General features: G+C 38.6%; 1 protein-coding gene across 17 annotated transcripts in view; it reads right to left on the bottom strand.

The window, feature by feature from the left end:
• dip2a (disco-interacting protein 2 homolog A) overlaps window positions 1–26879 on the bottom strand; it is a 68745-nt gene that overhangs the window by 28064 nt on the left and 13802 nt on the right. For 16 of the 17 annotated variants that reach the window (XM_067515551.1, XM_067515552.1, XM_067515550.1 and 13 more), the window contains one exon: window positions 1656–1727. In XM_067515551.1, the coding sequence (XP_067371652.1) occupies window positions 1656–1727 (72 nt within the window). Of the gene's footprint in view, window positions 1–1655; window positions 1728–6160; window positions 6392–26879 lie in introns of those variants that run through there. The other variant, XM_067515546.1, reaches the window with a different exon arrangement.

Raw genomic sequence — 26879 nt, 5'->3', positions numbered from 1 at the left:
TCACAGATCTCATGTATGCTCACAGAACTTAATTTGATAAATCTGCATTTATTAATTTAACGTTTCCTGAATTTTGACTAGTAGGGTCAAAATCTCAAAAAATGATCTGTTCCCAAAGCTTAAAATGGTGACCAAATACTAAAATAATAAAGGAACTGAATCTACTCCATCAAAGATCTGAACAATCTGCCTTTGTACACCTACATTATTGCACCTGGGACATTGTACACAGTCCTATAACAACAGTGAAATTTAGAGCAGTAAACAGCAGCTTATGAAATGTATTAATTTCAGAACCCTACAGTCAATACAGGACACATATTTCAACCTTGCAGTTGGTAAACCCGAACCTACGGATTTATTTATGCTGTTATTAAATACCAACACATCCTTCAGAATGCATGTGTTGTATAACAATCTGATACACCGTCTACTGTATATCTGCTCTATATCTGTCACTTTCCTTCCTTGTTATGAATGCACTGAACAACGAAGGACAAAAATGAAATCCTAATCCGTGGAAGAGATAGAGCAAGTCAGCATCAGAAAATAAAAGAGATGATCTTCCCAAGCTAAATAACAAGCCCACTAACTCCAGTGGAAAGTCTTTCATGAGCAGCTCACACCAGACACTGGTTTCCACGTTTGATGTTCTGAGACAAAGCCAACCAAAAACCTGCCATGGATAGAAAGAGAGGCATAAAGCACACAGACAGCGACTCCTCTCTGGAATTCACCAAAAACCAACTTAATCTCATAGTCTGTTTGAGGTGGCCAGCACTGGCTGACTGCACAACTGAAACTAAAATATACTGAACTGATATAAAAACACACTACACAGCCCGATGCCAAGTAGTAAAACGGCTGGGAAACTTCACACTTGGATTGTTCAACATAAATAACTCTCTTCTCAAACACCCACAACCACAAACCATATCACTTTGTATGGTCAAAATGGTATTTGTCAAGAGAGCTCTGTGGACCTTGACACCTAATATGGGGTTATGATTGTAGAAGAAAGGACACAAATGCTGGAACATCTCCAAACAGGTGAGTAAAAAAAAATGTGTCAAATTCTCTGCAGTAGTAGTGTCAAAATGCATTTTATTATGTTTTATAATTACAGCATGCTCCAGTGTCATCTTCTAAGGTGTTAGAGCGTTCACTTATCTGAGCTTTAGCTGGAATGAAGACTAAATTGCTGCAGTTAAAATATTCAACACCTAAACAGGTTTTGGCTTTATTATTAAACTTATAATTAATAATAATAATAATAATAATACATTTTATTTATAAGAACCTTTTAAGACACTAAAGGACACTGTATAAACAATCAAACAAATTAAATAATGTTTAGTTGTTTTTTTTAGACTTTGCTTCACACCATCTCAGTTTTACTTTCTTGTTTATGTAGAACTGTATATTAATGTCACTGTTCCTATTTTAATATGTCATATACGGGATTAAAATATACTTTACATGTTATATATGTATACTGTATATAAAAATGCAGATACAACTAAAGTAGCAGTGATATAATTGTCTTCTTTTTCCCAAAAGAGCAGTATGCTAACTGCAATGCTACAGTACAAAGCCTCCACTGCAGATCCCATATGTTTCGGGCAGTAAATTTCCTGAAGGCCTATGAGTCTTACCTTGTATCTGTGGGATGTACGGTGCCAACAGCTTGCCTCTTTTCTTTTCATAGCCCTTCTGAGTGATGTCTCCTTTACAGACAGAAACAGAGAAATACAGACAAACAGACAGACAGAGAGAGAGGAAAGAGGGGGACAGAGAGATGAGTCATTAGCTCGGCCGTGCCCTGGTGGGGTGTGTGTGTGTGTATGTCTACCAGGCTAGATACACTGGCACCACGGGGCACCAGAGAAGGGCTGGTGTAGCAGATGACCAGTATTTACCAACTAGACCAACTGTCCCATACACCCACAGGAAATGACACTGCAAAGGTTCATCCACAATAGCACCGAAAAAATCATCGCACTATAAATCGATATTTTTAGATGATAACATCAGCTGAGCAAGGAAAATTTGAAAAATCATTTGTCTTTGCACCTAGGACACTTGTATCCTTTCAGTATTTCTAGCACAAGTAAGAGTATTACTGATGTAAGCATAAACTGACTCTGCCTGAGATGTGTACCCACACATATAGTTAAAAGGCACTATGTCCAATAAGATCTGGCTCCATGTTATTAATGCAGCAATTACAATAAATGAAGTAGTAGAAAGAAGAAGGCAGAAAGAAACTCAGTAATAAGGAGGCAGACAAATGGACAGAGAGAGCACCAAGGTACAGTACATTATATAGTACAGTAACATTATGGCATGGTACAATAGACTAAACGGTAGTTTAACTTTGCAAATTATCCCTAGGACTGGTAATGTATAGAATAACCATAAAAAACTTAAATGATGATTAGAGCGTGGCATTGATAAAATCAAAGCATTATTTCCTAAACAATATAACAATGAAAAACAGCATTATTTCTGCATTGGTTGCTTGTGTTGTCAGTGCTTGGTTTATATAATATTTATCAGCAAACATGATGTAGATCAGGTTTATATTATTATGCAGGCCAGACACAATTGTATGTATTACACATTTATAAAATACATAATTATTATAATTTATATTTGACAATGTAGTAGTTTGGATATGTTCATTACATTTTGGCTATGCATTTTTGTAATCTCTGCTCTAATCTGATCCTACTAGCTGCATTTTGACAAATCTAAAATAGATTTTAGTTTCAGCTGTGTCAGTGTGGGATATTTAAACAACTCTACAGAGTTCAAAATTTTCTGTTACTAGTCTGATTTTTTTCCAAGGAAGAAATACAGTACCTTTACAGGATAGAGTTAAAGCTTTTAACTTATCACCAAAATGCCAAAAATGTGCAAAATTCCACATTCACCTGGGAGCTATTTAAATGGGAAGTAAATAAGAAGTAGGTCACCAAGTTTGGTGTGTCTTGACTGTTTGTCAATTATTTGATTATTTAATTGCTTAGTTTTTTGCATATCAGACAGTGCAGCATGGAGAAACACTCTTTTGTTGACAAAAGACTATTAATATACTCAATGGCCCTAAAGGTGGATGTCAAAATGAGAATCTGGCAACACCTCTTCTGAGGTTGTTGAAGTTGAGGGGCCTTGTGGAAAATATACCAATCAAAAAACAAGCTGATAGGCATCTCAGAGTCAAACAGATGTGACATGCTATATAATGTTTTGGCAGGAAGCTAGAAACAAATTCGGTCTCACATGCTATAATTTCTGTATCTTAGCTTGTTAAAAACGTTTTTTAACTTGATCATTTTTGGAATAATATAAATTTAAATTAATATAAATTTCAAAAATCTATATATTTAGTGCTCAGTTATTATTTTCAAAATACTAATGTAGTAATCGTTGGGAGTTATCTGCTCTTCAAGTCTCTTGAACACAACAGTGTGTAAGTGTAAAGGCAGGTGTTGTTTTTCACAGTGGTTGTTGTTCTTCCCACTAGTCCTGAGTCACCAGAAACAGCTGAATGCCTGCACTGTTAAATGTCCCGGAGAGGTAGAGGCTACCAACAATACAGCGCTGTCCACAGGCTGAGCTGGTTGATAGTGATAAGTGTCTCTGTTTTTGTGTGTGCCTGTGTGTGTGTGTGTGTGTATGTGTGTGTGTATGTGTATATATATATATATATATATATATATATATATATATATATATATATATATATATATATATATATATATATATATATATATATATATATATATATATATATATATATATATATATATATATATATATATATATATATATATATGGTATGCATATGTGTGTATATGTCTGCATGCATGCCAGCATTTCTGTCTGAGTGTGCACACTACAGCAGCCAACCAGCTCGACAACCACACAATAGAGAGCTATTCTTTGCAGCAGCTCCAAATTCTGGCTAGTGGCCTTGGTGGCTCAGCACCCCCTAGCACACACTGATCCATCAAGTTGTGTCTAATCTTTTGATCTGAGAACAAAAAGCTCAGTCATTCAGTATGGAGGAATGAACTCAAGGCCTGACCGTTAAACTCGAATCATGAGCATCAAAACAAAAAAGTCATCATTACAAAAGGATCACTCTACTTGACAATGTTACTGTTTATGTTTAAGTGTTTTTGCATATGCTTTTACATTTTGTACATCTGCTATGTGTCTGCATTTTTATGAATTCTGGGACAGACCCTTCATTTCCCCCATGGAGGGTTAGCACTTTGAGTGCCTCTATAAGAAAAGCATGGTAGGATTCAATGGTAAATATGTGGCCTCCTGCTTGGGGAATAGCAAATGACGGACAGCATAGTGGGATGGTGGAGAAGTAAAAAAAAGAAATGAAAATATGGATGTAGGAAAGCTTAACACCTTTGGAAAATTAGTCAGTAACAAAGGACAAGCTGTAGTTTAAAATATACTTAGCAAAATGGAAAAATCTTAATGCAACTCTTTTCATCTCTTTGCGATGACTACAAGCTTTGCTTTTCATAAAAAGAAACCTCTCTAAACAGCTGGGAGGATAAGGTGTAACAAGGTTAAAGTCACTGCAAACTAAAAAACAAATGTGTCAAAGAGAGAAATGCACAAAAGCAGAAGAGGGAGGAGGAGACACACACAGAGCTCAGGGGCTCAGCTGGAAGACTGTTTCTGTTTGTTCCTCAGCTGGCATCCTCCTTCATCAAAACACAGTTCTTATGCCTCTACTCTAACCTTTTGACCTGCATCTCAACCCTTGAGAACTGATTGCTCACAAACATTAAAAATCGCAGTCAACTTCTGACCTCCAAACACTCTCTCTCTTTCACTTACTCTCTTTAACAATCTGCACCAGGGAAAGATGCAACAGCAATAGCCAATGGCACCTGTAAACATTTATGGGTTCACAGAACTATTAATTAGTTTTGTGACACTAGTCTCCATCCACCTAAAGAGACAAAAATATACAGGACTGGAATACCAAAAACCATAGTATATTTTTCTCTCTGCACAAGGAAAACAAAAGGTTAAAGAAATGGTCAAAAAGAGCTTCGTCTCCTCTGCTTTGTCCTACTGACTATAACTGAGTGATGGCTATTGGCTGAAGCTGTTCTTCCGATGAACACAGGATAGATACTTTTTTCTGAAACATGAATACATGATATATTTAATTACTTACATTACTGTTAATTCATTTATTATTCATCTTCTCTATGAAATGTTAGAAAATTGTAAACCAAAAACACTCATGATGATATGATATCCAGTACTAAAAGTAAATCTTAAAACTGCTTTTTTTTCTGCTAAAGCTTTTCAATTTATTCTCATTTTTTTTGAATTCATTCTCATCATAATTGTTGGTTGTTCCTACTTAGTGTTTATAACGAATGATACTTTCAGTTTTATCACACTCTCACAGACTCCGTTCAGATGCAAAAAAAACTTTATGTATTATAATATTGAAATACTACTTTGTCCAAAGTTTCCAGTGCTAAATAATCCAACACTTTCCCCCCCCCCCCTTTAACCGCAAATAAAATTCCTCATGTCTGTTACACGTGGCACCTGCTCCTTCTAAATAACAGCAAACTAGAGAGGTGGCCCTACCCACCCTAATGACAGTTCCTGTGCCAGGCTGAACCACACTGTGCCAACATTTATGCTAAGCCAGAATCTAAGCTGTCTGCCCTTGAACCACAGCTAAATATTTAGGCAGGGCAGAATTTGCTCTATAGACTTGTTTTTATTCCAAAAAAGCAGATGTGACTAGCTGTCATTCAGCATTAGCTCTTCAGCAAAAATTATTTTCTTTACACATTTAATTAAGCCTTACTCTAAATAGGTACTGTAATCTTGTCATTTTCCATTTGAGGACTAGAGTTGACTTTGTCCAGGGGTACACAGTGGGCCCTGAGCATTACCCTTCTCTAAAAGCAAATGGCCATGCAATGTACCTGAATAAATATGCATAAGGGGCAAACAGTAGGACAGATGCAGAAAGAACAGATCCACACCACAGATTTAACCATGTCTAAATTAATAACTGTCCTGTACTAATCATGCTGAAGGGCAGCCCCCTTTTACATTGTTTTAACACAGAAATGCAAGCAGAACCACTCACATGCAAACAACAGGAAGGCAAACGGAGCAGCTATGAGGCATCTTCAGCACAGAGGGAACGATGCAAAGACGGATGGAAATAGGGACAGCAGAAAAAGAGACCAGTAGCAGAAAACAGCCAGTTCAGATTAGCAGAGCCTACCGAGCTAACACACTAACAGGCAAACTCGTAAAAGTCTTGCTGTCATAAATCAGGCCCTTCAGCATCCATTGTTTCTTTCATAGTGAGAGCAGAAGAATGAACAAACCCCATCTCCCTCATTCTGCCTTCCTATCGCTCCCCTCCCTTGGCGTCTCTTAAACGCCACGCTCCCCACTATTCACTCTCCTTCAAATCCCTGCTCTGACACCCCCTCCCTCTCACTCTCTCTCTTTGCATCCCTCCCATCCTCTCTCATTCTTCCCAGCTAAGGTCTCTACAAAGCCAAGCTAGGCTGCAGGGATAGGGTGTAAAAGTAGACCCCTGGCCCCCACCTTCCAACATACCAATCTCACATGCTACTACAACTGTACATGAACTCTAGACCAGGCATTATTAGTCAGTTACAACATTTTATGCAAGTCCAGCTGCAGAAAATGCAAACCCTGTTTCACTATCCAGAGAAAGCCTCTATAGTGATGCAGGCAACCACATCTTCAATAGCTGTAATTCTACTGTAATTTCTACTTTGAAATCACTCGGAAAATTAAGCCCTTACTTTATAATTAACCACAAACTATGATAGGGTAAGATTGGGTTTATTTTGGAGAAATATTTGGCCATGTGTTTAGATGGCTTGATGGGGAAGGTGTACTATTGAAGTCCCAGCAGGCTATTATCAGCCAAGTGTGCATGTGTGTATTAGCATTTCATTGTAGAAATTATGGCCCATTTACCCTATGGCACTAAGCTGCAATGAATAGCTGCATAAAATTAGACTCAATTATTTCTCTCACACACACACACGCACACACACACACACACACACACACACAATATTTATAACGTTATTTATTTCGTTTTTTGGGGGCTTTTTTACTATTTATTGTTTTGTTGTTTCTGTAACACACCTGTAAAGGAGTCTAAACAGAAAGTGTATAAAAAGTATAATAAGGTCAATAGACCTGTTTCCATTGCAGTGTGATTTCAATCAAGTAACATACTGTACTGATTGTTGCTCTCAGCTGAACACCATAGCATAGGAACTTGCTAGGAGATATTGTGTAACCTCAAGAATAAAACAAACACGTTCCTAAAGATGTTTGCATCTGTACAGCTTAAGTCATATTGATGATGATTATTTATGTGACACACATCCTACTGGAAGGTTAAAGACAGGTGTCGATGGGTGTAAGAAAGCTAAGTGTTGCAGAAAAGAGAAGATGATAGAAGATGACAACCAGCTTGACACTGAGAGCCAGCTGGAGAAACAGAGGGTGTCAGGGCCAAGTGGAGGAGGCTTTGGGGAGAACTCAGAGAAAGAAGGGGGGAATGAAGACAGAAAAAAAGGAAGAGGAAAAAGGGAGAAGGAGTAAGAGAGGATGTGATTAAAAGGTAATGACTTCCTTTTCCTTTCACTAGACACCCAGACACATGCTGACATACACACTAACACTCCTAATGCTAAAGCACCTGGGCGTCTCTCAGTCTCCATCCATCAAAGGCTCCAATCACACTGTCGCATCGCTTTTAATTAAGTAGTGCCAACGAATTAGGAGCCTGAACAAACCCTCCATTACCACTTTGCTAATACATAACCCCCTCATCACATGTGCGCACACACACAGAGCCCAAAATCCTCCTCCATCCCCCAGGCTCTGTATGGCTGGTGAGAAGACAGACAGCGTGAATAACAAGACATTAGATGAAGTGCTGCCTTACACAGAGGGCCCTGCAGCTGTGCACTGATTTGGGAGGCAGACAACAGGGGGGCCATAATTAACAGTAACAAATAAACATTAATAGAGGATACACACACACACACACACACACACACACACAAAATGGTGGCACAAGTTCTCAGAGACAAAGGACATATGCAGATCAACTCAAGGGCAAGGGCAGAGAGTTTGTATCCGAAATCAGGTCTGTGCATACACAAACATACAAAATTCACATACACTATTGTCAGTGGTTGTTTGTAATGTGACAGTATGAAGTGCTGCTTAAAACTGAAAACTTAAGGGTTTGTCTATCTTTATGAGAGAACCCTGTATGATGTTTTTTTGAAACTGAAATTTGCACAATTTTTGGCCACTACTCCCCTCCCAAAAGGGCAGGTTCTTTGCTTGGGCTTAGTTTTAGGTTTCTTTGGTTTACATTATGCTTAAGGTAAGATTTGGGGTCAGACACACAATTGATGATGGTTAAAGTGAGAATAATGGACCAAAGAATGCGCTGGTATTTAATGAGCTGCTTTCATAATTACAAGTATGCGTGCATTTGTGTGGGATTAACAGAGAGATGGTTGCAGTCCAAACATGCTCTTCTCAGCTCCATTCATGCTCAATAAGCAGAATGGACTGAGCTGCGCAGCAGCTGAGCAATGTGCTGCTATTCTGGCACTCTGCCACAGTTTTGTGATGCGTAAACATGCATTTCACCTAAATGCGCAGCAGCAGAACATCATGGAGTGCAGCTGTACATACAGCAGTTAAGTGAAACCAGCATGAAGAGCATTTGGGTGGGAAATACCAGCCTAATCTGTATTCCTGTTGACATAACTTTCATGTTTAATTACATTATCTTTACTACTTATATCTGCTTAAGAAAGTTGAGGACTGTGTGTAAAATTTCTTTCAGACTAGCTTACAGTTTAAAGGTTTTTCATGTTGCCTCTGTGTTAGTGTGTGTGGTTTTGCGGAGCGAGACATCTGTGTGGCAGGCGTGACCGGTGTGGGAGCCTCAGAGTAAAGACTCATGAAACACAGTAATCTTTTCACAGCCAACAAGCTCCACTCTGCCTCCAGCTACAACTGGGCTTACTACTGTACTTTACATGTTTGTATTGTACTGTACTTTACAGCTGCCTATTTATTTATAGCTGTTTTTATGTTATTTTTATACTAGTTATGTTAATTGGATGGAGGGGGCACTGTTTAGGATAGCTTTTTATAATTTTGTTATTTGTGTTACAATGACAAAATTTCTATTCTATTCTATGTTTGGCTCAACCTCTCTGTATCCTGCTGCATGAGTTATCTGATGGCATGCCTATAAATTAGCTCTACTAGTGGTTACAGATTCAACATCTCTGTTGAGCGGCAGAAAACCTTTTGTTGTTACACTGAGAGCAGGGCTACAGTAAAAAAAGCATGAACAGTACTTAAATATGTTGTAACAAACAGCCTGGTATAAAACCAGAGCTTCATCTAACCGGATCTTTTTGAAGAACTGCTACTTGCAAGTATGTGTTCAGTCCAAGCATCACAGAAAAGGAAGAGATGGATGTACCGTTCTCAAACAGGGTTTTCTGTTACCACAATGGTAGAATTCTAAGGTGATTGTACAAGGCTGTTATGTTCCTCACTGTGAGAAATTTTAGAAAGAAATACAACAAGCAAAATCTTTAATTTCCTAATGCCCATGACCCATAACCTGGACAAGCAGTTTACATCTCTTTTAGCACTGACTGTTGTAAAGAGAAACTTGGTCTGCCTGGATGTGAAGAGAGTTATTGTCTTCTTCTTCTGCCTGGTTATTACCATATGAATAACCATTCATATGTCACTGGCTTAGCCATTAAGCTCCTTGCATATACATACACATTACCACCTATGCCACAGTCAGGGACAGTTGGTGAGAGAGGCAGGTGTTTTTGCATTGAAACACAAAACAGCTTAACATCTACACATGGACATCATGGCAATCCAATTAAAGTGTGCATAAACAGTTACAGTCTGTGGTATTACATGCTACTGCCCCCAACTGTGCATATGCGTATCCATATCTTCAGGTCACATGCCAGAGTTAACTAGCATTGCTCCAGGTCTAACAAGCGGCACAGCAAAGTCTTTTGTTTCTTGACTATGATTCATGCCTGGATTTTGAGGGGGAGCCAAGCGTCAGTGTGTGATTACATGAAAGCTTGTCTGCATCTGTGTTTACCATTTTTAGCACAAAAACATACTATAAGCCCATTATTTCCTGTCATCACTGTTGATATAAAATAGCATGTTTCCAAATATACACAGCTGTTTACGGAGAGCAGCGTCGGGGCCTGTACAATGAAGTGGGTTTAGCTTAGACTGTCTTGTTGTTATCTGACTTCACTATCTCCTGTCTCAGATAATCTGCACCATGAAGGCAGTTATCTTCTGGCTTTGTGAAGCCTAGGCTGTCCTGTACAGCTATGAACATGTTCATGTGACAGAAGGGCAACTGTCAATTAAAGGCAACATCACGAGAACTATCAATACATTACTTTTTAAATATTGACAATTTTCTACAATACTGTTATAGTGGAAATATGAAGTGATATTCCACTGGCTGAATTAACCAGTATTTTCATGTAAATAGAACAGAATAAGTAGCTGAAGAAACTTCCAAATAAAAATGTACTGTAAGTCCATTGCAGAGAGTTTTGTTGGGTTCTTATTAAATTATTAAAGTTTAAACTATTACTACTGACAGTCTTTTTTCAATGTCAGCTTTGTACATTTGTTCGTACATTTTATACTTCTTTCTTCTAACATCTTTTAGAAGGTTTAATACCGCATTCAGTTTTAAGCACATCAAGAACGATGACTCCTGAAATTTAGACGGCGAGTTTGAGGCATCTCACTGTTTTTTGCTCACATGCACAGCTGCAGTCAGTGTGGTACAGTATCCTTCTCTATTAACATAAGGAGTACCATTTCACTAGGTGCTGGACAGGATGACCAAAAACCTTACCACTTCTCACACACACACCATCTGTTACTCTTTCCATTTAAAGTACTAGTCTCTCTATATCGCAAACCCACAGTATCAACACCCAAAAATATAGATTAATTGTGTCAAAAACCAAAGTGTAACAGTAACACTTCTAAATCTGCTATTCTCACTTCCCACTCTGTCATGTTTGTTATTACATTCAAGCTTGCAGACCTGCAGCTGTAGCACTGAAAATGTATGAGGATGAAGACAACTGCCTAAAATATACACTCACTTGCCAACATCCCTGTTCAGACGTGACTTACCAGATTTTTGATTGTTACTTGAGCCAACAAAGAAAGAAGGAAAGTGTGCATTAGAAAGAGGAAGCTGATTAATGTAGCTCCCTGAAACAAACATTACTTAAACTGACTGACACACACACACAAACCAGTATGTAGGCAATACATGTATACCTATGGCAAACAAAGCGTACACACGCACACACACACATGGTGAGCACTTCATTAATGAGAGCAGAAGTAGTGTGAGGAGACAGTCCAGCTGGAGCACATGTGCAGACCTCCATTAGTGATTGGCACGGCAACCACAACTACTGCAACATATACATATTCTTCATATTCACAAAATAAGGCATCCTTTGACACTTTCACGTTGACACAGTTAAACCCACATCTATATAACATTTCATATTTTGCAGTGATAGTCTAAAACTCCACATAGCTAAGACTCCATCAGAAAGGATTAGCATGTTACATGATAGTGCCTTCCACAACCCCCCCAGAATACTAGAATGTTGGTGGGCTATTGTGTAATCTGTCCAACAGAGGGTGCAATAGTTATGTGTAGGCCTGCACTTTCTTACTTCTCTGATGTCTCGTGTCCTTTGTCTCATCCAGTTTGATCTCCTCATTCTCCTGCGCTAATGAGTTCTTCTTCCCAAGTCTGTCTAGTCCTTTGAAATAATAATAATAATAATAATAATAATAATAATAATAATAATAATAATAGTAATAATATTTATTTATTTAATGGGGTATAAGCATTAAATTTCTTACGGATAACACCCCATAACTGCTATTTCAGACTATTAATAGCATAATTCCACTTTGCCCTGAAGTAGCTCTGAGCTCCCTAGCGATTGTGTGAGACACACACTGAGGATCAGCGGTTTGCAGAGAGAGCCTGGTACTGTGATATATGATTTGACAGATTGAGTAACAGTAAATTTACAATGTGCAAGCAAATTCTGGCGTAAGGATGTGTATGCGAGACAAGGGGCAGGTTTCATTCTGTGCTCATCTATCAGAGAAAGTGTGTTTTTAATGAAGCTGAGATCTGTGTGATCAGCTCTTTAACAAAAGGCGAGCTATTTAAAAATCCCTTTACTTCAGGAGCACATGCAAAGAGGGGTGGTTAGTCATCGTTATTTCATATGTGTTTTGTGTTTGCATTAAACTGTTTACATCTGGGCTGCACTAAAAATGCTGAAACTTAAACCTTGTTGTTATAAAAATAATCTGTGGGTATTCTGGTTCTTTACACATAGCATATAACCCGTAAATGTGTTTTGATCATGACTGCAGCACTGAATGTTTACATTAATATGTTTTACACACTAGCAGCAACTGAGCTCAAAGGTAGTCAAGTTTTCCCTAAAATGCACTTCTTAGTGGAACTAGAGTGTTGACAATGCAGATGTGCAGAAAAGAGGGGGTTTGGAGGTGGGAGAAGTTGTTAGGGATGCAAGAGTTAGTGGCAGATTTTTGCTCTTTACTATGGTTAAATGGTCTGCACTTATATAGCGCTTTTCTACCTATTGGCACTCAATGCGCTTTACACTGCTTCTCATTCACCCATTTGCACTCACAATCACATGCACACTCATACACCGAAGGGGGAGCTGCTATGCGGCTGACCAACACTCAACGGGAGCAACAAGACAGTTCAGTGTCTTGCTCAAGGACACTTCGACATGTGACCAGAGGAGCCGGGGATTGAACCAACAGCCGCTCAGACAACCGCTCTACCTTCCTGCGCCACAGTCACCCTATATGTACATTAGAGCAGTGTTAGCCTGTGACCACTTCTCAGCATTTACTGTACAGCTCCTTGACACTTATCTTTCACCCTCTGACTGAAGGTCACCACTGACTAAGCGGGAAGAGAAGCACAGGTGTGTGAGTGTGTGTGTGGGGGGGGGTCACCTCCATTACTGTGCATGTGTAAAAATTCTTCTGCATACTTTGTTGTGTAGCTGTGTGTGTTTACATTCTCATCGTGTACCACTTTCACTATAGTATGTATCATCTTACAGAAACAAAACTGTAAAAGCATGAGCGGGGGGCCCATCAATAGTGAGTCATCAACAACTCAACACATTACAGACAACTGGATACATGTATCTTTCCTGAACAAAGTATACAGTAGGTCTGCATGATACTGGTAAAACTTACAATTTTTTTATTTTTGCCATATAAAACATAGAAGCATATTCATTAGATCAAATAAATATCTTAGTTTTTTTACAAATTGACAGCTGATTGGTAGTTAATACAAAACTGACCTATGCTCGCTAAGGAGGAAGGATAGAAGTATTTGCTGCTCACATTCACTATATGTGTTATAAATACTCACGTTGACCGTCTCTGGTTGCATATGTATACGTTCAATTGACTGTTTCAATGAACAGTGCAATACTGGCTACGCTATATAACTGAGCACACAAATCCTATAAGCAGGTGGCTACTCTTCTGAATTGACTTGAGAAGGGGACATCAGGTTTATGCGTTTGTTAACTTACTCTCAATAAAGTACCAACTTTTTGGTCAATATCATCCCTTCTTTTCAAAATAATTACAAAAAGCAGCAATAATTTGCCTCACTTGACAGCTAGTATGCAGCTACCTTGAAATGCGAGGTAAAACAGACAAACTAGTTAAGAGGCTGCTCATAATTTTAAGCTCTACTTACATCAGTAAGGCAGGATATTTTAACTTCAAAACTGTACCTTTCTTACACTTAATCAAAGCATGGCAGAAACGTGCAGAATAGTATCTTTGATAATAGAGGTATATCATTAAAAAGATTTGTGGCAAGGCTTGCTATACAATCTTAACTAACCCCCAACTACACACAAATATTTTATTTATTAGTTTTCTGGTCAAGCCATTTTTAGTCCTGTTACCCTCTGGTTGCTCTCAGAGTACAGCCAAACAGTGTTTCATATTTCATCAGCATTTTTCCATACATTCTACCAAGTATGACATACATCCTTACATGGGCTTTTTGCCTCACGCTCTATATCAGATAAGATGTAGTGTGTTTCCATGCTGCTATGGATTCTCCCCTAAGGGTACCTGGCCTTATACCCTGCCTGCCCGACTGGGTAAATAACCCCCCCTGTAAGAGGGGGAGACATGCCTTTGATGTCTCTGGTCTGGTCTGGTGGGATTCACTCAATGAGAGATCAGGGTGAGAGAAAAAAAAAAAAGGAGGTGGAAAGCAGGAAAGGGAAGCAGGAAAGTGCTGAGCGAGGGAGAAATTAAAAGAGCAGAAAGAGGAAAAGATATTGATTGGACAATAAAAAGAAGAGAGAGAGAATACAAATAAAGGAAGAGAAGGACTGAGTAGTTAGGAAGGGAAAAAGGGGAGAGGGCTCGTATTTTAAGTTGTGAGTTGAGGCAGCTCTAGGGAGGCTGCCTGCCTCCCCAGTGTATTGCCAGGGGAGAATCAGAGCCTGCAATCGTAAACATTGGATGGTTGGAGAAAAGGAAAAGGTGATGAATCATGATGGGTTGGATAAGAGCTACAGTGGACCTCTCTCTGTAGCCATCTTTGTTTGTCTCTGCCTCACATGTTTTATCTATCAGATGACGCAACCCAGGAGAGCAGGGCCAGAAAAAAAAAACTTTTTCTTTGATGTCTTTACTCACATTCGGTTGCTTGACTGTCTGCAGCATTAAAACTGGTTTCTCGTGGCTGGTTTTTCTTTACAGATTTTGGCAGCATGTGCATCTCCCAGTCTGATTCACCCAGTCCAGCAATAGTAATTTAATGTGAGGCTTTCAGCATCTGCAACAGTAAGCCACAGTGTCCTGCTGTCCAACATTGTCTGTCCCAAGCAAAGGTCACTATGGTGACAGCAGCAGTGCTCTCCAGGGTTGTCAGACACGGAGAGTAAACGCTAAATAAAGACTATCCAACTTTCAATGAAAGAAAAAGATCAAATTAAGAGAAACCAGATCAGGCTGTATGCTGTACATTTTGGCCACTCTGCATCACTAAACTCTAAAACAAATAAATTTGTCCCAGACAGAAAAAAAAGATGTCTTCTCCCTGTTCTTAGAAATGTCAGGATATAGGAGAAATAGCATGTGGTATATCTTGTCAGAGCATGACATTCAGAAATAATAAATAGACCTAGGTTGACCCCTGATAGATATAATGGTGGAAATTGACAGACATGAGAGGTGAAGCAGACGGAAAGAGCATTATATAGGATGGAAAGACAACTTTCTTTGCTTCAGATTTCAAGGCCTCCCTTTTAGTTGCCAGGCACTTCCTGCTCCATTGTGTGCAATTCTGGCTGTACGTACAGGAAGTGAGCTCTTTGTTTCCGTTCTCCTTCCTGTTAGTATTGAGCATAGTGAATAGAGGAAAATGTGTTGATACTTGGAGAGAGAGACAGCATACTGTGTCCGTAAGTAGCCAGGAAGGAGCTCCTGCTGGAGACATTTGGACGTGAAAACACACACAAACACACACGGACACACACACACACGGACACACACACACGGACACACACACACGGACACACCAAAAAGCTAAAGTGGTGCCAACAAAAAAAAAAGGAGTTTTATTTAGTAGATGCACAGATGAGACAATATCATATACTTAATACGCAGACATTTAACATGGCCGAGATACAGGCAGCCACATCCAAAACCTTAAATTTGATCTGATTGGACACCTGATCCTCTGTGATTAACTGATGAGTTTTATGAGTCCTCGGGGAGCACCATAAATCATCAATGGCAGGCTCTCAGCTGCAACATATGTCATGTCAGCCAACTCTATTTACCACTATTTATTGATTTACACCTACACAATAGCCACGGGAAATGTAGAGCTCTTTCTGGCTTGAAATAGACTATCCATCCAGAACTTAATATATCCTGCATGATTAATAGCTGATAATAATTGGAATATAACAATGTCATGCGGAAGAAACCTACTTCTTTACTTACTAGGGGGAAGCAAGTTCTCCTACAAATTCTGTTAAAATGCTAGATATCACTCAGCAGTAAATGATAACTCTACATTTTCTAAATTTATTTTATCACTGGCAATAGACACTAAAACCAACAATGAATTGCCTCTACTTATGTCTATTGTCTGTTACTCTCTAACCTGGATTAGTTTATTCATCTGTGCTGTATTTTTACCATTTGTAGGGGGATTGTTGAAAAAGTTGGCAAATTTCCTTGTTACATCACATTTAAATTGGAAAACCCTAGTGTCTGTGAAAACGCAGTTTCAGTCTGTGTGGTTTTTAAAAATGTGTTAAATTTCAATGTATCGCATTTTCAACACTCTACTGGCACCATGGTGCTGGATCACAAATTTGTAAATCTGTCAATAATCAGCAGTCATAACCTAATACAAATAGAAATAAAATCATACCTTTATTAACATTATGCTTTATTATGTTGTTTTATTTTCTATTGTTATGAGGACTGATTTGAACTAGTTTCATGGAATAGTCTATGTGCTAGACTGCATTGAGTGCTGTGACTGTTTTGGTTTTGAATTTACAGCATTCACATTTGCATAGAATTTTTATGACAATCTCTACAGTTTTTTTTCCTCTTCCCCTTTTTCAGCTTATTCTGTGATTTCTGGGTCGCCACAGTGGATCATTTGTCCGCATGTTGATTTGCCAGTTTTTATGCTGGTAGCCCTTCTTGATGCAACCCTCCCCAATTTCTGACGGACTTGGGACCGGCACTGCACAGCGGGGGAGAGGCTGTTAGGGGTTCTGGGTCTTGCCCAGGGACACTTCAACATGTGGTCGGTAATATTATTGATCAGAGAATAAAAACAAAAATCTACTCTGACTTTGGCTTTCACGAGTGACACAAACATAGGAAGCAGCTCCTGACCTGAGACATTGTTTAGTTTGTTCCTTTTGGTTTTCTAAATTGACAGTTTTGCTTGTCCCACTACAAGATTTTAAAGCTGCCATTTATTTGCATTTTCCTTTTTATAGCCACCACCAAAAACAAAAGCAACATCAGACAATTCTCACTTTGTGTAGTAACTGAAAAAGCCCTGCAAGTCTTTGACAGTTCAGGAAACAGTGAAAATGATTACTGGAAACTGACAAGACAGACAGTGTTTGGACACACTGGTAATTATTTTTGATAGCAGGTTGTTGACAGCCAGCACTCCCTGCAGAACTCTTCACTGCAGATTACCTGTCCTCTTGTTTAGTGGTGCCTTATAGAAGACCCTCCATACTGGTTTACAATCACACAGTCAGCCTGTCTATCCACAGAGTGTCCCATATCTTGTTCAATTGTCTGATGTGTAAATCCTTCACACAGAACCTGTACAGAGCCTTTCCTCCCAGCATATAAAGACCTGTTCTGGTGTCAGTATTGCAGTTCTGTAATGTCCTCATAAAGTCATGTTGGTCTATGATTTGAGCAAGTTCTGGAATGGGGTCAGTCTCATCAGGGGCCTCCAAATTGGCGGCATACTCTCGTTCCATCTCCAGTTCCTCTAGTTAACCTTGTAATCCAGGAGTTTAAAATACTACTGGTGAAAGTATTGGTCTTATTCCAAGAAAAGAAGCCACTGCCTCAGTACAGTGAAGACCAGGACCTGCAGCATCCATAATATGTTTTACCTTGATTTCTCCAGTCAAAACTAGCTTTTGATTTAGTCCAGGGTGGCTACAGTCCTCAACATCAAGTCCAACCTGATCGACCAAAGATACCTCCAAGAGTCAAAAAAGTGAAGATGTAGGTTCAAGTCTCTTCCATGTAAAGAGGATCCAAACTCTAAAGAATCCTTTATAAAAAGGACGCAGATCACACAAGTGTATAAAAGCACAGTTCAATAAAAACAAGGAGCCTTTTAGGTTTGGAGGTACCGGTGGATTAACTGCAATCAAAAAGCTGCTACTCTGCTTCCCAAGTGTATCAACCACTGTCCCCCTCCTCTTTAGCAGTTGCTGTACACACTAGGGCACCAAGTGTAAGTTATGCCAAAAAAAAAAAGATCCTACAATAATGGATTGTACTTTTTGTAAGAGATTAGTGGGTTCCATACATGCCAACCTGTGCCACAGCCTTGATGCTACTAAGTTGTTTATAAGACGTCTGTAAGACATCTGAAGCGGTAGTCACTTCCACCTTGCTAATGTTCCTCTCCCATAGTGATCCGCCAAACCTTTCTAGGACTTTCCAGAGGTAATGGTGCTCAAGCAATCCGCCCAGCATTTAGGCCCAGAGAACCAGAGATCTCCAAAATATCTCAAATCAGAGACACATTGTCAATAATGGACCTATCAGGCACACAATAGGTCTGGGACCGGTGAATGAACTGGTCCATTAAAATTTTCAGTCTGTTGGCTAGGACTTTTGAGATTGTTTTATAGTCCATGAACAGAAGAGACTGTCCTCCAGTTTTTAATGTCCTGATGATCAACTTTCTTTGGTAACAGAGTAAACATTTTCATCTGTTGAACTCCATAACTCCTCCTGTTGTGTTTGTCCTGAAAGCTCTAAGTCAGAGAGAGGCTGGGTGACTTCAGCACCAGACTCCTTTTCTTCTTTAATCCTTGATCAAAACCTGGCTGCTACTCCTGCTTTCTGCCCACCCGGTAACTTTTGCATCAGCAACACTACTTTTTTGTGCTTCAACAATTCTCTCAGCAGCAAATCATCACTGATAAACAGAGGAATAGTGTATATTGTGACTCTTGTAGCAGATGAACTTCAAGGTGATACAGACATGAACGTGTCATTCACAACTATGACGCTCTAAATCAATCTGTTTACCTTCAACAAAAACAGACCACAGCACTGTTCATTCTAGTCTAGGGAATCTAGACAGAATCTTGATGCCATGCTTCCTGGTAAGTTTCGCAAACTCCATGCTAGTACAACACAAGCTGACCAGCAATTGCAGACACCCACAAAAACTCCTTTACACCCACTCTACTTACACACCACAGTGACACAATCAACACTTACAACACACCTTATTTACAATATAAGCACACCCACTCCTTCCACTAACAGAGAGAGAGAACGAGAGAGAGAGACCGAGAGAGAGAGTGAGAAACCAGTTTGACAGGACAGTCAGGTCAGAGAAGAAGGAAATGGAAATATGAGGATGGTGAGTGGAAAAAAAAAGCAGGAGCAGGACTGATTTAAGTAGAGCACGGTAACAGTAGCCCACCATCATCCAATCAGACCCTTGTTTCACGGGCAGGAGTGTGTATTTGTCTTCATGGTAAACTCTCAGAGGAGACAAATAAAAAAAAATAAAAGAGAAAGAAAGAGGGAAGATGCAGTGAGAGGAAAGCTGCAATATTGTGTAGTGCTGTCAGATGTCACTGTGAGTTCGAGAATCTGTCACATCTCTGACTAGCAGTAAGAGTAATGGAGTATGCAGAGAAGAAAGAAGAGGAAGTTTTCAACTCAATGACATTTTATACCAAAGGGTGCTTCCATGTCTATTTTCTCTCCATTTTCTCAAGTCCAAGCATTCAGTGTGTTCTATAAAGAATGAAAAGCAGCATTTGGAAGCTTCCATAATAATTTCATAGAATTTTTACATTCTTACATAATTTTATAGACATTCATATCAGTTTTTCATGGCCATGTTTGAAAATTATTTTACATTATTAAGGGGCACTGCCCACATTAGGAAAAGAATTAGACTTGAAACTTAATATTATGTCACATTTCAACTTCATGCTGCAAAGTTCTGTAATTACAACTAAATTTACAGTGTCCTAAGAGATTATGTGTTCATCTTTACCTCAAACTATGAGTGTGCCACACAACTAGCCAAGGTCCTGTCCTTCCACAGCACAAACAGATTAAAAGAAACAAAACAATCAAGATGAAGCAACCCTCCAATAATAGTACTTTGCTCAGTAGACATATCTCGTATATTTATCCAATTATAGTAGTAGCAGTAATGTGTGTTCTCATTTGTTGCATTATGCACAAATAAGCGAGTGTAGTAAAGTGTCCCTACCTGTTTTTCTTTCAATAACAAATACTGAGCTAGAATGATGAGGATCTGTAGATTAGACTGCAGAGGACACAGCTGGGTTCCTCATTCTATGGCCATCTCAACCGTTCATGGAAGTTTAATGGAGTGCAATAATAATGGCAACTAATCTGTGGGGGTGACAGGAGGTCAAGTGACCCTTACTGACTGGGGATCAATGCAAGAAGTAAAGAAAGGATTTGAGCATGTGTGTATGTGTGCGAGTGACCTGAAAGACACCACACATAAAGAGGAACGATGAACCGAATAATAAAAGCTCTGAACTAACAAGAGCTTACCAGGAGGTAAAATTGATCTGTAAGTAACCCAAATTGAAAGAGCAATTGAATTGCTAACTTCCACATTGGCAAATTGTTGGCACTACAAGTAAAAAGCCTTTATAAAACACAGAATTAAGAAAGATTAAAAGAGGGAGATAAGGAAGGCTGAGAAATAGTGTCAAGTAGCTGTACAGTACATGTCGACTCTTTGATGAAATAGGCATCTTTTCCTTGGAGGGCAACCCCCTCAGACAATGCTGACATGGAAAACAAATAACTATTGCCTTCCCTCCCTCCTTCTCCCTGTAAGCCTATTTTTATCCCTCCATTACTTTCGTTTCCTAATCTTTTTTAATATCTGCCTCTCACGATCTTCCTCGTCACATGACGATGTTGTCACATGAACTCTAAACAGATATTACTTACTGTTTTGGCTTTGGCTCTTGCATCTTGCAATTGGTAGTACCAATTATTCATTAATATACATATTTATTGCTTACCCACTGTTTTAGCTACTTGAGATATTAATAAAACAATATGCAACAATTCAAAGGGTAAGCTTTCTAAACTTGACCAGATCCAATTACTCTGCTATTATCAACTGCAGAATCTAAAAATCACAGCATATTAAGGTTAATTGTGCAGCTGGAGTCTGTGTGAATGGACAGTGCAGAGAGTGGGAGGAAATTTGTCGTTTCTAAAAAGAGAAAATCCTCCAAGTTCCCAGCTGCCACCTGTCACTCCACCTGACACCTGCCCACAGGCTATGTCTCTCACACACACACACAGCAGAGAAAACAGAATCAGTTCAGGCACATGTAGACACTGGCAAACCCACAATTTCAGACCCACACCTCATACATGTACAGGAAACATGGTTTGGACAAAAGCTGTGCTGAAGTTAAACTACTATACAAGGAAGAGTGAAACATTTTATCATGACAAAAAAAAGCAACATTTTAATGATGCAGATGCAGCTTGTGTCATATTTATGCATCTTAAAACATCTTATAGTTGTTTTTTTGTTTCACTTAATTTACATCTCCCCAGACATTTATACAGACACACAAAATCCCTCAATCTGATAATCCTTTCATATAGTTTGTCAGTTAAATTCTTAATTCAATGTTTCACACTTTCTCTCCTTAAATACATTGTGCTCTGATTTGAATGTAGACTTCTTACACAAAACTCTCTCTTTTTTTGTGTGTGTGCGTCTGTGTTTATGTGTGTATTACACACTTGAGTTGTGTGCCATTTTTACAAACCTAACTGCCATCCACTGAGTCAGATACCAGTGGGGGTTGTGTTTTGTTTTTGTGAACCAGTGAACCCAGCTGTGTGTTTGTCCTGAATCCTCATATCCCTATTCCTATCAGAGAGGGAAACCAGTTAAGTTAGTTTACAACCATCTGCTGTCAACTCAATGTTCAATCCTCACTCCCCTGCATAGCCTCCTGCAGATATCATCACATCATAGTATAATGTGCTGGTCGGGTGAGGAAAAAACTAAATGATGTAAACATGAACTGCTCCACACGCACAGAAATATATCTGTAGACAAATGCAGGAACATTCATGCATTAGTGTATAGAGAGATACACCTTCTCTCACACCACATGTGCGAAATGAATATCCTTACATAGATTATAGTGACAATAGAAGACAAATCATTTGTGCTGGAAGGATTACTAATGTAAATATGTGCTTTCTGACTAAGGACTATCTAGCAAACTATGACTGAATAGGTTGTTTAACAGGTTGTTCTATTGCAGGTAAAAAAAAAAAAGAGGAACTACATTTTCCAGTTTTCCACAAAGATCCTCTTTGTGTCTTACTACTAATAAAATTGGGCTCACATCTTTGGCTCACCTTTACAGCAGTTTAGAGATACAGATACCGGCTCAGCCCATAAATGTGTACTACCTTATGTGCTTGCCATATGAAACCCCAGAGATAAGACAGAGGAGGAGACTTTCCAATAAATCATAAAAAAAAACATTTTTTTGCGATAGCTAGAGGTCTTCAGATCATATCCTTATAAGGACCAATGGGGGAGTGATACTGTAATTCCATCAGTCTGCTGTATGAACAGAAAAACTATAGTGCCTTTTATTGAGTACAACAGGAAGCTTGACTTGAATAGGACTGGACACAGCACAGAACAGGAGGCAGGAAGACCAAGGGGTGTGTAAGAGGGCGGAAGGAAGAAAGACAGAGGAGAAGTAAGTGTAGACTAAAAAAAAAAATGCTTTGAAAAGGAAAAAGGGATGTATAGGACTGGAAGATAGATGTGTGAAGACAGGAGCGGAGAGAAATAGGAATGACACAAAGGAAAAGACATTCTGACAGGAGACAGGGCAAAGGAGTACATCTGTGCATGAATGTGTGTGTTTTGTGTTGGCTTCCCACAGGAAAGAAGGGACACAAGTCATGGCCAGTCTACCACTATAAGCTTAGACAAACCACACTAATGGCCTGCCCTCCCCCATTTAAAACAGAGACACAAAGAAAAAAGAAAAGCAGAATAGCCACTGCGTGTTCATACCAGACTCACACATACAATACAAGACACACACAATAAAAAATACAGATGAACCACGGTGTTTGTGTTCAACAACAGACCTTAAGGTTTCAGAGTAGAAGTACCCGCATGGTGAGAATTTAATAAAAATCATTTAACCATACATTCAGTCTTAGCACAAGGTTCATTACTGACAATGAAAACTGCAAATGAGAAAACATCTCAAAGATATATTTTGTCGCTATGTGAAGGGCAGAACAATTAATTGTTTTAAAATGATATTGCAATTTAACATAATTTAAACACAAATTTTCACATGCGAAGCAGTAATTTCAGTAGATTTTTTTAGACCAAAAGCAAATCGAGAGACCACAATGAATAACATGGGTGCAGGAAATGACATGATGCACCTCAACACAGTGACCAAGGCCAATACTAAAGGGGAGGTGAAATATGTCCTTGTGCACGTAGTTGTATAGAACCTGCAGAGACAATAGTGAAACAAACAACCTTTAAAAAAAGAAAATACACATACTAATCTCGAACAATACAGTGTTTAAAAATGGCTATTTGATTATTTAACCTTAGCATTGAAAGCATTGCTTTCTCAAATGTCCACCGAGGTACAGTCCATCCAAAAAGCATTTCCAGCGCTTAACTTTTTCCACTTTGTTATGTTACAGCCTTATTTCAAAATTAATTAAATTTATTATTTTTCTCAAAAATTCTACAAATAATACCACACTGTGGAAGAAGTTTGTTGGAAATCTTTGCAAATTCATTAAAAATAAAAATCACATGTACATGTATTTGGTTCATTAGATTAAATGCCTTTGTTTTATCTATGAAGTCAATTTGTGCTGTCTCCTTTGCCTTTAAACAAAACTAAATTAAGTGATATTTATTTTGAAAGTTGTAACCATATACTTTAACAGTGGCTATTTGCACATGAGGTGTTTTCTGACTCAGGTCTAGTATAAAGCACAGGCACAAAAGCATGTTCATTCTTTCCTTCATTATCTGTAGGCCATAAATAATTCCCTGTGACCATGTATGGTGAGAAAAGGTCCATATAACAAGGACTACATCACTGGATAGTTTTGCAAATCGGTCATTAGGTTGCCATACTCTGTGGTGCTATGCTGCAAGGCAAGATACTAGATGAGGTCACAGACTTGTTAAATGTCAGCAGGGTAAAAGCATGCTGAAAATAAGTGGAACTTAATAAAAGACACGGGCACAGTGAGCTTTATTTCGTGTTTCTCTCCTGGTTTTCCAGTGTGTCTCTTGAAATTATTTATCTTTCCATATGTCTTCAAGTCTGTCCTTTACTTCTTTCTCAGATTAGCTGGAAGAAAATGAAGGCCTGTCTTCATGTCCTGAAAGGAGTTTCATAGCTTTGGCTCATCTTTCAGAATTCCTGTCTTTTGTTTAAGTTAGGTTTTATGAAAATTTACAGAAAAGATGTAAGAGAAGACTCTAGGAGGCTATAATACAACAACTGTAGTACTGACTCACTGTCTCAAGTAGAGGATTTACACCAGTCAGTGTGTGTGTGTGTGTGTGTGTGTGTGTGTGTGTGTGTGTGTGTGTGTGTGTGTGTGTGTGTGTGTGTGTATATATATATATATATATATATATATATATATATATATATATATATATATATATATATATATATATATATATATATATATATTTGAGATGGTAAGGAGGACACGGTTCCATTAATCACCCCCACCCGAATTCTTTGTGGCCGCATGTATAGATTTGTACTCTACACACCAATGTCAGGTAAAGCCAACATAGCTAGCTAGGTGTGACCTCACCAACTGGCTATCACTCAGACTTACAAAGTTCCCAGCCTTAAGCTATGCGAGTGGCTCAAAAGGTCAGCTTTAGACCAGGGGCTGTTTTGAAGCTGATGGCCCCAGATGTAGAATGAAGAGCCCTGCAGATCACGTGGAGTAATAACCTTGAACCTGTGAACAATCAGGTAGAAAGGACATATCTAAATCCAACCAGGTCAGTTGACTTAAGAAGTTATAGTAAAAGGAACAAGTGTCTGCCAGTGTTTACATCGATTTACAAAATGTATTTGAATTTCATTTGACTCAATGCTTTAACATGAGAATTTAGAAATTTAAAAATAAGCTCCACTAATATAACTTTAATCAACGACACTCAAACAGATCTATAAGATCAATTAAAAACTATGAATAAACAAAATGAAAAAGTAAGCTATAGTTGGCTGCCTCTTTCAGACATGCAGTAGAAGGTATTACATTGCTTCAATGTTTGTAGAAACTTAAACTCTCAATAGTGCAAGACCTCTGTATTAACCAGCCTTCATAAAAAGGAAGTCTACCATCCAGCAAATACCAGCATGACAAAGAACTGAGGTTTGATTTCTCAGATGATGAGTGACACTTCCTCCTGCAGCCTGCCTGATAACACTGTTTACACTGGTTACCTCACAGCAAACCCTCATCCAAAAAGACTTTCCTGCACTTCCATCTATCTAAACAGGGCAACAGCCAAAAATGTCCAATGAAAGCCTTGGCTTCCTCTCACCATAATGCCTTTAAGAAGAGAGGCACAATTTTACATTTTAAACGGTTTAATAATGTGCATTACTCACACACCCATAAACAAAAAGTCTATGGGTGTGTGACTTCAGTTAGGAATAAAGTCCGGTGTCCTGAACAGGCCTCAGGCCTGTTCCTTTGGTTGACAATATGACAACGTGGAACATGAGACTTTTTTCAGGTCAGACTCCTGTGTTGTGACAGATGAGTACTCCAAATTACTGTAAAGAGTCAACTGCACAGGCTCAAGATCTCCAGTGAAATTATGTAGATTCAGAGCATCAGGAGCACCTTTTATTTTAATTTCTAAACCAAGCATTTCAGTAAGAAGAAATATGTCACCCAGTGGAGCAGTTTGTCAGGCTGATGTTTTTCTAATAGTTTTTGGAAAACAATGGCGACTTCCAAGCAGCCTGTGGCTACACGGCCACATCTGCCAAAAAATGTGATACACTGTGTACAGAAGGAGTAGAAGTACCCAAGGTACAGTATTGGCCTTAAGAACAGCTACAAAGTATATTATTTACATTTTAATTCATCAATTGTACTCTACTAAGAAAAAATTGTAAATGTATTTTAAATAATAATGATTATGGAAATTATGACAAAATATGTACATAATAAAAATAAATCCTTATTTCATAATTTTTTATTTTAAAAACATTTATATATTTTTATATTAAAACCATCAGACAATATTAATGTTGTGGCTCATCAGTACAGCCTACAATAAATTCTTATAAATTTATCTTCCTCAAAAAAACTTCGAGAAATACAAAGATATCCAGAGCCAGAACGGAGAGTGTTTTTTCCTGCTAAGTGGAAAACATGACAGTTTTAGTTTTGTGACAATATTAGTATTAATGACGATGAAGCAACAACATGGGGGCACTTGCTGACCCGTGACTCTGATTTGCCTCCAGACACTAACGCAACACACATTCCAACGCGCAATAACAGGACACACATCATCCACTTTCACATTTGCTTGAGCAGGCTCATAAACTTAGGGCTTGGTATTGAACACTGATACTTTGGCACCGTCCAAATTGCATAGATCATATTGAGAATTGAAAAAAGCCCTTCAATACCTAAGCATTCCAACAGTGGCAGTACTTCATATATGCAAATGAACATAAGCGCATGTATTAAAAACTGTACGGACATGCAAGTGTAAC

This window comes from Channa argus, chromosome 9 (assembly GCF_033026475.1).
Source record: "Channa argus isolate prfri chromosome 9, Channa argus male v1.0, whole genome shotgun sequence".
NCBI classification, from domain to species: Eukaryota; Metazoa; Chordata; class Actinopteri; order Anabantiformes; family Channidae; genus Channa; species Channa argus.
Note: the sequence above shows the minus strand (reverse complement) of the source record. Positions and strands in the feature narration are given on the sequence as shown.